The sequence below is a fragment of the Quercus suber genome, unplaced genomic scaffold, assembly GCF_002906115.3.
Source record: "Quercus suber isolate HL8 unplaced genomic scaffold, Cork oak 2.0 scaffold_26, whole genome shotgun sequence".
Taxonomy (NCBI): Eukaryota; Viridiplantae; Streptophyta; class Magnoliopsida; order Fagales; family Fagaceae; genus Quercus; species Quercus suber.
The window spans coordinates 291,691-303,518 of record NW_027069491.1 but is presented as its reverse complement, the minus strand read 5'-3'; the positions used below and the strand labels follow the sequence as shown (position 1 = coordinate 303,518).

At 30.9% G+C, this 11,828-nt stretch overlaps 2 protein-coding genes across 2 annotated transcripts; both read left to right on the top strand.

The window, feature by feature from the left end:
* The first annotated feature begins 400 nt into the window (after window positions 1-400).
* On the top strand, window positions 401-3,234 carry LOC112008545 (cathecol O-methyltransferase 1). Its single transcript, XM_024040871.2, has 4 exons — window positions 401-828; window positions 2,031-2,341; window positions 2,596-2,660; window positions 2,938-3,234. Exons 1-4 carry the CDS (start codon window positions 401-403, stop codon window positions 3,232-3,234), a joined length of 1,101 nt encoding a protein of 366 aa, XP_023896639.1.
* A 3,818-nt stretch (window positions 3,235-7,052) lies between these two features.
* LOC112008534 (cathecol O-methyltransferase 1) lies at window positions 7,053-10,211 on the top strand. The gene is made up of 2 exons (XM_065767775.1): window positions 7,053-7,654; window positions 9,746-10,211. The coding sequence occupies exons 1-2, from the start codon at window positions 7,223-7,225 to the stop codon at window positions 10,040-10,042; spliced, it is 729 nt and encodes a 242-aa protein (XP_065623847.1). The 5' UTR covers window positions 7,053-7,222; the 3' UTR covers window positions 10,043-10,211.
* Window positions 10,212-11,828: the final 1,617 nt, after the last annotated feature.

The following is an 11,828-nucleotide window of genomic DNA, read 5'->3' as shown; positions in this document are numbered from 1 at the left end:
GTATGTATGGATTTTTTTTTTCGATAAACTATATGGAAAATGTTAACAAGCACCGCTTGGTACTTGTTAAGTACATAAAAAGACAAGGAAATTTGTCAGAAAAAGTCAAAAAAGACACCAAATAGTACCTATAAAACTGAAAAAAAAAAAAAAAAAAAAAAAAAAAAAAAAAAAAAAAAAAAAAAAAAACAAAACAAAACAAAACAAAACAGAAAACAAAAATTTTATAAAAAAAAAAAAGTAAAAAATATTGTGGTTAACGGACACCTTGCGGTGGCCGTGAACACAACCCAATAAGTTTTACCCATTCTTGAATGCCTATATATATCAACCATTCAATTAAATATCTAGTACGTGAAGAAAACAAATAAGAGTTCAGTTCACTTTTAGTCCTAATATTATGGCCTTTCTAAAAGAATCGAATACAAGAAATGCTGATAATGATCAAAGAGAAGAAAAGAGTTTCTCCTGTGCCATGCAGCTCTCGACCTCCATTGTGCAGCCCATGGTCTTGCACTCGGCCATTGAGCTTGGGGTTTTTGATATCTTAGCCAAAGCGGGTCCCGGAGCCAAGCTCTCTCCCTCGCAAATTGTAGCTCAAATGCCCACCAAGAACCCCGACGCAGCCATGATGCTGGACCGCATTCTCAAGCTACTGGTCAGCCACTCTGTGCTTGGTTGCACCGTGGTTACTGATGAGGACTTTGGGTCTTTCCAGAGGCTCTACAGTCTTACTCCTGTGTCTGAGTACTTTGTGACTAATGAAGATGGCGTGTCATTGGGTCCCTTCATGGCCTTGATTCAAGGCCAAGTCCTTTTAAAAAGCTGGTTCGGTTTTTATTTTATTTTTTTTCCTTTCTTATTTTGAGTTTGAAAAATACTATAATTATAAACTATTTTACAACTTTTTTTTATATATGATGAATGACTATTGGTAAGTAAAAAAATGATATTAACAATAAGCTCAAATGAAAACTAATAAGAATTATTGACCATATCAATTTTTTGTAAAAATGTTATAAAATAATTTGTAATTATAAAATTACTTTTTTTATTTTCCCTTTATTTGGTCTTCATTGATTGTTTGATTTATTTTTGCTTATTACCTTTGTTAATTGATTAAGAATGTGTGAAGTAAGAGTAAATCTAGACTATGTTTTTCTTTGCGCCGTAACTTATTTTATTATAAAACTTTATTATTATTATTATTATTATTATATAATTTGATAATTAGGGTAGAGGTGATTTGAATCTTGAATGTTTTTATTTAAAATTCTAAGAGGTGTAAACCAATGAAATTACAAAATTCTCAAATCATTATAACACTTTTAAACGATAAAAATGGTGGTTAATATAATTAAACATTGAATTAAATTTGAAATTAAGATCAAAGTCTACTATCGGCTATATGCATATATGTAATTGCCCCTATATTTTACTATTTTTATTATGATAGGCTTTATGCCCTTTTTAACAACTTCGTTTCTTGCTTAATTTGTGTCAAATAATTACATTTGATATCAACAAAACTTGGTATCGAAAAAAATCGGGTCAAATAATTGATGGGCAAAAGCAAAACAAAGTTTTGTTTAGTAGTATGGGAAAGCCGTATAGATATAGAAGATTTGTAACTTTGACTTTTTTTGAAAATTAATCATTATTCGTTTAATAGTAAAGAAAGTTAATTATTTTTTATTAGTGTAAAGGACGAAATTCAAAACCAAAATTAAATTTCACAAAAATGGAGATAGATATATCATATGGTCATTTATCGAGAGAAAAAAATATATTTTATAAGATGTGACTTTAATAACATGTGTATATTCTATGCGTACGTGTTCTACATAGAGAGAGGATGGTCTCATGAAATCATCTCATAAGATTTGGTAGTTTCGCTTATGTGGTCCAATACCACCTCAAAACCAGTTCCCCAATCTTATTTTCAAAAATTAAATATGCTATTGTAATTGTGTAGCGCCCTTGAATCTAGATAAATGAAAGATATGGTATCTAACCAAAGCTCTTCATAGGTCCCAACTGAACGATGCAATTCTTGAGGGAGGAATTCCATTCAATAGGACTTATGGCACGCATGCCTTCAAGTATACAAACTTGGACCCTAGATTTAATAAGGTGTTTAACGTAGCAATGTTCAACCACGCTACTCTTGTCATCAAGAAGATCCTTGAGTCTTACAAAGGTTTTGAGCAGCTCAGACAACTAGTTGACGTTGGGGGTGGTCTAGGAGTTACCATTAACCTAATCACTACTAGATACCCCAATATCAAGGGCATTAATTTCGACTTGACTCATGTTATACAACATGCTCCACCTTATCCTGGTATTATTTCAATTCATAATTTTCATTTTTCAGGTATTGTCTTGTTTCACCAAGTTAAAACATGATTGATTCTCCCCAAAAAAAAAAAAAAAAAAAAAAAAAAAAAAAAAAGAAGAAGTTAAAAGTTAAAATTTGATCAAATATTTTAATGTTTTTGAGGAATAATAATTTTGGATCATAAGTTTGAAAACCTTAATAGCCTAAGGTGTATTTATACGCAATATATGTAGATAAGGTTTTAATTTATGTTACAGGTGTGGAACATGTAGAAGGAGATATGTTTGAGAACGTTCCTGAAGGGCATGCCATTTTTATGAAGGTTAGTTTCATATCTAAAAGGCATTATGTTTCCCTTGACATAAACCCAAATACATTACACACTGATTTGTGTTGCATAGGAAATGCTTTTCTTCTTATTTGATTGTCTCAATTATTCCCCATCCAATTGATTTGGTAATGGCGCAAAATATTATAAGAAACTGGTTATTTATTAGGTAGAAATGATATATATATATATATATATAATTTATACTAAATAAATAATATATGGTATAATTTTTCAAGAAAAATGATGCCATAATTGGATGATTTTTCAGTCGATACTTCATGATTGGAGTGACGAATACTGCTTGAAGCTGTTAAAAAATTGCTACAATGCTATCCCGAATGATGGAAAGGTTATTGTTGTAGAGGCAGTTATTCCAACTATCCCCAATATTAGCACTTCTATGAAGAGCACCTATCAATTGGATATGGTTATGATGACTCAATGCACAGGAGGAAAGGAAAGGACCCAAGAAGAATTCGTGGCCTTGGCAACCATGGCTGGATTTAGTGGCATTAAATTTGAATGTTCTGTCTGCGATTTTTGGGTTATGAAGTTTTTCAAGTAAACGACTTGCTTGTAAAATTTACTATTTAGAGATGCCCCATTTCCTTCTTTGAACTTTTATGTTGTGTCCAAACAAGGGATTTTGACGTGAGATTTATTCAAAGCTGTAATTTGAAATTTTCTAATGTTGATTTCCTTTGTTTGGGTTAATAAGAGAGTTGTTTCAATGAGTATGTGAAACCTTGATCTCCGTACTTTTAAAAATCAAAATCCCAAGTTTAAATTTTAAGGAAAATTGTGTCATTGTTCGAATTCTATCAATAAAACCATTCTCATACCATTATCAGGACTCTTTACATGGTAAATGTTACCATTACCACTATTGTTGCCCATATATCTATTACCACTATCATTAACATCACTGTCACTGTCACCACCACTCTCACTAATTGCCAATAATACCTGGATGTTGCTTATACTATACCTGGTGACAGCTCTAAGCTTGATCATAACACTTCAGAAAATTGAGGGGTTTTTTAATCAACGGTAAGCAAGACATCTATATTGCTTTCATGGTAATAGCAGTCTTTCCTGGTCTGCCACGTTAGCCGTCTTGGCCTCTACTGTATTGCATTTTGGCTCTATTAACATAATGAATAATTTAAACTATGAAGATTTTGCATTTTGGGGAGAAGAATTTGAACCTTAAACTATGAACTTTCTGGAAACATAAAGAAGTGCCAATAATATTAATAAATATTTTAACTTCCAACTTTATTAATTTACCAATTAGGAACTTTAAACAAGTAGAAGCTGATAAAAGAAATTCCTTATTACATAGAGAATGTTGGGAAATTTAAACCTTGATTAATTTTTGAATTCTTACTCTCTTATCCAAGAATAAAAGACTTCACTAATTGAGCTAATTGAAATTCATTAACAAATTTTAGGTGTCTTTTGGTTAAAAAAAAGTATAAAAACTCCGTTAATAGCTACTGTGCATGATATTTAAAAGGAAATATTATATTTACCGAACTTTTTTTCTTTCTCATCTTCTTTTTTTGATAATATCAATTGGTTCATTATTAAGTGCACTCCCATGTACACAAATTCACATTGGGTAGAATGTTTTTTACTTCTTTCTTTTTTGGTTAGCATATATTAACCCAAATTAAATAATAAAATCTCTCAGGTACTTCATCTTAATCCTCTAGATTTATTTTATTTGCTGTCATTTTCAACTGAAGTTTTAGAAAAAAAAAATAATTTTTGGTCCAATGAATAAGGTAGTGTTTGATACTCTACTAGCAAACAATACATTATTGTACAATGCCTTTCAACAAAATCTCTCATGTTTTAATCTGTTGTCATTTTTCTCACACTCTCCCTCATCCCTTGTCCTTTTTATTATTATTATTATTATTATACTTCAATTTTTGTTGAAAATATCTAAGTGCATCTATTGTTTTGTTTTTGTTAATGAGATGATGACATTTTATCTAGGCACTAGCATGTTAAATAAGTTATGGAATTTTTATGAAAAATACATTTAATTTGATTATTTAATTTGATTTTTCAATTTGTATTAATTTAATATATGTATTTATATTTTAAATCATTATTAAATTAATTATAATGTCATAACGGTTCGACTTTGGTCTGACCTTTAAAACCTTGAACCTCTCGCTTTAATGGTTTTATTTAATTGTCTGGTTTGAAAACTGTTGGGGAAAAATCCTAAATCCCTTCTATGTCTATGTGTAAATATATATATATATATATATATCTACCAAGTAATAGCAATATTATGCAAACAAAAAAATTCCAGCAATCACCACATAAACACAACCACACAAGAACACCAAATCTTATATGGAAAACCCTTCGGTGTAGAGGAAAAAACCATGAAGCAGCTCCAAAAAATATCCACTATAAAATAGAGATTACAACTATCAAGTTTATGCTAAACTTGCGTCCACAATAAATAGGATACACAACAAATTAAATCTCAAGGAGTAAAATATAATCTCACCACAATACCAGTAGCAAAATCTTCCTTTGAATCTCCATGGTTGTAATACTCAAAAACTCCAAAAGAACTCCATCAATTTATCTTCCTTGTGTGTAGCTTGAGCAAAGAAAAATGTCTCATTTTTCTTTTTCACTCTCTCACACTCTCACTGTATTTCTCTCTATCTTTTCGGATTGCACCTCTCAAGCTGAAACTCTCTATTTTCTGTGTTTTTTGCTCACCCTAGAACTCACGGCCAAAATGGCTCTCTGTTTGCTTTAGCTTCCCACAAGGCCGAATGGCCTTAAGATTATTCCCATCAATACTTCTAAAAAATTTAGCATTTACTATCTCAAAAACTAATTTTATATAACACATCACTTTACAATATCCCTTCCATCAAAACTTCTATTTTTTTTAACACTCCATTTAAATATTCTTTCTTTACTATTTTTTATTCATTTTTTATTTTTCCTCTCTCTCTCCTCTGTCTCTCTCTTTCTCAACCCAATTATTCTCAGCACCACTAGCCACCACATCCATTGTTGGACCAAAAAAAAAATCAACAGTAATCGGAACAAATCACCACCAACCACAGCAAGAAAAAAAGGAAAAAAACCCATCCATTGTCGGACCAAAAAAAAAAATCAATAGCAAAAGGACCAAATCACCACTAACCACAGTAAGAAAAAAAGGAAAAAAACCCATCCACCGTCGGACCAAAAAAAAAAATCAACAAAAATTGGACCTAATCACCACCAACCACAGCAAGAAAAAAAAAAAAAAAAAAAAAAAAAAAAAACTCACTAACCATGGCCAAATCGGACCACAACCCACAGCCAAAAAAAGCCCACAAACCAAATCAACCAAATCGGTACCACGACTCCTTCGATCCACACTTCAACCCACGAACAATCAGACTCACACTTCGATCCACCATTCGATCCACACTCCAAACCAAAAACCCACACTCTAACCCCCGACTCCTTCGATCCACGCAAACCCATGAAGAGAGAACAAAGAACAAAGAACAGAGATGGGTTTGGTGACATGGGTTGAGGGAAGGGAAGAGTGGCTTGGGTTGAAGGAGAATGAAGAAAAAAAATGAAGGAGAGAAGGCAAAGGTGTAGGCATAGACATAGGAGAAAAAAAAAAAAAAAAAAAAAAAAAAAAAAAAAAAAAAAAAAAAAGGAGATAGGTGTGAAAAGGGAAGCGTGTGAGAGGGAAAGTGAAACTCGTTTTATTAAACAATTCTTTTTTTTTTTTTTAACAATCTTGCTACAAGGGGCTGCTAGAGATAGCAGTACATTGTAGCTAGATTGCAAAATTAATAGGATTTAAGAGCTTTGATGGAGTATGCTTTTTGATCTTTTAATGCTAAAATTTAGCATTTATAGCATTTAGCATTCTTAATGAGAATGCTCTTAGTTTCCTTTTCTTTTCTTCTTCTTTTCTTTTACTTCAGCATGTCCCACATGCCTTGCATCACTTCTCATTAAGAGAAGTCAGACCTTTCCCAAACTTTGGTCATTTCTCAATAAATGAAAGAGCTAATTTTGAAAACTTTTGAAACAAGCTCATAAATGAGCTTTGACAAATGTGTGTGCTAGAATCCAAGGGTGTCACGTGCACCCAACAAAATCCATGTATGTATGGAATTTTTTTTTTTTTTTTAGGTAAACTGTATGGAAAATGTTAGCAAGCACCGCTTGGTGCTTGGTGCTTGTATGAAAAATGTTAACAAGCACCGCTTGTTAAATACATAAAAAGATAAAGAAATTTGTTAGAAAAAGTCAAAAAGACACCGAATAGTATAAAACTGAAAAAATGACATAAACTGCACACACACACACACAATTCTCAGAAAAAAAAAGTAAAAAAATATTGTGCTTAACGGGCACCTTGCGGTGGCCGTTAACAAAACCCAGTAAATTTTACCCATTCTTGAATGCTTATATATAGCAACCATTCGATTAAATATCAAGTACGTGAAGAAAACAAATAAGAGTTCGATCAGTTCACTTTTAGTCCTAATATTATGGCCTTTCTAAAAGAATCCAATCCAAGAAATCTTGATAATGATCAAAGAGAAGAAAAGAGTTTCTCCTGTGCCATGCAGCTCTCGACCTCCATTGTGCTGCCTATGGTCTTGCACTCGGCCTTTGAGCTTGGGGTTTTTGATATCTTATCCAAAGCGGGTCCTGGAGCCAAGCTCTCTCCCTCGCAGATTGTAGCTCAAATGCCCACCAAGAACCCCGACGCAGCCATGATGCTGGACCGCATTCTCAAGCTGCTGGTCAGCCACTCTATGCTTGGTTGCACCATGGTTGCTGATGAGGAATTTGGGTCTTTCCAGAGGCTCTACAGTCTTACTCCTGTGTCTGAGTACTTCATGACTAATGAAGATGGCGTGTCATTGGGTCCCTACACGGCCTTGGCTCAAGACCAAGTCTTTATAAAAAGCTGGTTCGTTTTTTATTATTATTATTATTTTCATTTCTTATTTTGAATTTGAAAAATAGTATAATTATAAACTATTTTACCACTTTTTTTTTTTTTGATATTATGAATAGTTATTGGTAAGTAAAAATGATATTAACAATAAGTCCAGATAAAAACTAATAAGAATTGACCATGTCAATATTTTGAAAAAAAGTTATAAAATAATTTATAGTTATAAAATTTTTCTTTTTTTCCCTTTACATTTTTTTTTTTTGAGAATATTTTCCCTTTACTTGGTCTTCATTGATTGTTTGATTTATTTTTGTTTATTACCTTTGGTAATTGGTTACGAATGTGTGAAGTAAGAGAAAAACTAGACCATTTTTTTTTTTTTGTGCCGTAACTTATTTTATTATTATCATTATTGTTATTATTATTATTATTATTATTATTATTTGATAATTAGGATTGAATAATTTAAACTATGAAAGATTTTGCATTTTGGGGAGAAGAATTTGAACCTTAATCTTGAACTTTTTGGAAACATAAAGAAATGCAATAATATTAATAAATATTTTAACTTCAACTTTATTAATTACCAATTAGAATTTTAAACAAGTAGAAGCTGATAAAAGAAATTCCTTATTACATAGAGAATGTTGGGAAATTTAAACCTGATTAATTTTTGAATCTTACTCTCTTATCTCAAGAATAAAAGACTTCACTAATTGAGCTAATTGAAATTCATAACAAATTTTAGGTGTTTTTGGTTAAAAACAGTATAAAAAAAACTTCATTAATAGCTACTGCGCACAATATTGAAAAGGAAATATTTCACTTGCCAAACTTTTTTTCTCTCAACTTCTTCTTATCAATTGGTTCATTATTAAGCGCACTCCCATGTACATAAATTCACATTGGGTTGAATGTTTTTTACTTCTTCTTTTTTAGCATCTATTAACCCAAATTAAATAATAAAATCTCTCACGTACTTCATCTTAACCTCTAGATTTATTTTATTTGCTATCATTTTCAACTAAAGTTTTACCAAAAAAAAATAATTAATTTTTGGTCCTATGAATAAGGTAGTATTTGATACTCTACAAGCAAATAATATATTGTAGAACGATGCCTTTTGACAAAATCTCTCATGTTTTCGTTTTCGTTGTCATTGTTCTCACACTCTCCCTCGTCCCTCGTCCTTCCTTTTTCTCCTTTTTATTATTATTATTATTATTATACTTCAATTTTTGTTGAAAATATCTAAGTGCATCTATTGTTTTGTTTTTGTTAATGAGATGATGACATTTTATCTAGGCACTAGCATGTTAAATAAGTTATGGAATTTTTATGAAAAATACATTTAATTTGATTATTTAATTTGATTTTTCAATTTGTATTAATTTAATATATGTATTTATATTTTAAATCATTATTAAATTAATTATAATGTCATAACGGTTCGACTTTGGTCTGACCTTTAAAACCTTGAACCTCTCGCTTTAATGGTTTTATTTAATTGTCTGGTTTGAAAACTGTTGGGGAAAAATCCTAAATCCCTTCTATGTCTATGTGTAAATATATATATATATATATATATCTACCAAGTAATAGCAATATTATGCAAACAACAAAAAAATTCCAGCAATCACCACATAAACACAACCACACAAGAACACCAAATCTTATATGGAAAACCTTCGGTGTAGAGGAAAAACCATGAAGCAGCTCCAAAAATATCCACTATAAAATAGAGATTACAACTATCAAGTTTATGCTAAACTTGCGTCCACAATAAATAGGATACACAACAAATTAAATCTCAAGGAGTAAAATATAATCTCACCACAATACCAGTAGCAAAATCTTCCTTTGAATCTCCATGGTTGTAATACTCAAAAACTCCAAAAGAACTCCATCAATTTATCTTCCTTGTGTGTAGCTTGAGCAAAGAAAAAATGTCTCATTTTTTCTTTTTCACTCTCTCACACTCTCACTGTATTTCTCTCTATCTTTTCGGAAAATGATATATATATATATATATATAATTTATACTAAATAAATAATATATGGTATAATTTTTCAAGAAAAATGATGCCATAATTGGATGATTTTTCAGTCGATACTTCATGATTGGAGTGACGAATACTGCTTGAAGCTGTTAAAAAATTGCTACAATGCTATCCCAAATGATGGAAAGGTTATTGTTGTAGAGGCAGTTATTCCAACTATCCCCGATATTAGCACTCCTATGAAGAGCACCTATCAATTGGATATGTTAATGATGACTCACTACCCTGGAGGAAAGGAAAGGACCCAAGAAGAAATCATGGCCTTGGCAACCATGGCTGGATTTAGTGGCATCAAATTTGAATGTTCTGTCTGTGATTTGTGGGTTATGGAATTTTTCAAGTAAACGACCTGCTTCCTGTAAGAGATGCCCTCTTTCTTTTTATGAACTTTTATGTTGTGTCCAAACAAGGGATTTTGGGGTGAGATTTATTCAAAGCTGTATTTTGAAAATTTCTAATGTTGATTTCCTTTGTTTTGGTTAATAAAAGAGTTATTTCAATGAATATGTGAAACCTTGATCTCCGTATTTTTAAGCATCAAAATCCCAAGTTTAAATTTTAAGGAGAATTGTGTCGTTATACGAATTTTATCAATAAAACCATTCTCATACCATTAATCTTTACATAGTTAATGTTACCATTACCACTATTGTTGCCATCATCCCATATATCTACTACCACTACTGTCATAATTACTATTATCGTCATCATCACTATCATCACCACTATCATTATCATCACTTTCATTGTCGCCACCACCATCACCACCACCACTCTCACTAATTGCCAACAATACCTGGACGTTACTTATACTATACCTGGTGACGGCTCTAAGCTTGATCACAACACTAGAAAATTGAGGGGTTTTTAAATCAACGGCAAGCAAGACATCTTTATTGCTTTCATGGTAATAGCAGTCTTTCCTGGTCTACCACGTTAGCTGTCTTTCTCTTGGCCTCTACTGTATTGCATTTTGGCTCTATTAACATAATGAAAGCAAGTCTTGTAAAGGCATGAAAACCAATCCTTTAATTAACAGCTTTATATTTCAATTAGTTCCTCCTGGTAATTCTAATGGATAAGTTTAAAATTTAAACCCTGCTCCCCAATTAAGGTGATTGAGGCATGGATCTAAGCTTTTAGCTTAGGCAAACAAGACGTTCAAAACATAAGCATGAAACATATGATTAACTGACTTCACAAAAAGAAACATATAAATGATTCAAAAAAAATTAAATAATATAATTAATAACATAAAGTAATTATAAAACAAGTGCTTTACTGTCATGCAAAATATAATAGGTAATTTACATCTTGATACATGCTTGTTTAGGATTTAATTGAGATTACGAAGATTCCTCATGATCTCAAGACATCAATTGGCAATTGCAACATTATTTGTTTATATATATAATTCAATAGGTTGAGGAGAGAAATTTGAACCTTAATCTCTGAACTTTTTGGAAACATAAAGAAATGCCAATAATAATATTAATAAATATTTTAACTTACAACTTTATTAATTAACCAATTAAGAATTTTAAACAAGTAGAAGCTGATAAAAGAAATTCCTTATTACATAGAGAATGTTGGGAAATTTAAACCCTGATTAATTTTTGAACTCTTACTCTCTTATTCAAGAATAAGTGATTTTATTAGTTGAACTAACTGAAACTAATGTAGTCGATACCATACCGGCCGGTATGTACCATATCGGTACGTATACCGGTATCGAAACACCAACATTTCGTACTGGTTTAAATACTAGTTGTACTAGCCATACCAAACAATTTTGGGTAATACAGACCGGTACCCAAAAAAAAAATTTTTTTTTTTTCTTTTTAGTTTTATTATTTTTGAATTTTTGTAAGGGCAGAATAGTAACTTACTTGCATTTTAACTTATTAGTATTATTTGTTTTCTTAGTATGCAATGAGTAATTAAGCATTCTATGTTTTATATTGTTTTTTTTTTTTTTTTTTTTTATGCTAAAGTCTAAAAACCATGAATATAAGCATTCTATGTTTTATATTGTTTTTTTTTTTTTTTTTTTTATGCTAAAGTCTAAAAACCATGAATAATTTGTTCTGAATTAAGATAGTATTTTATGATAAACTTTTATATTTATTA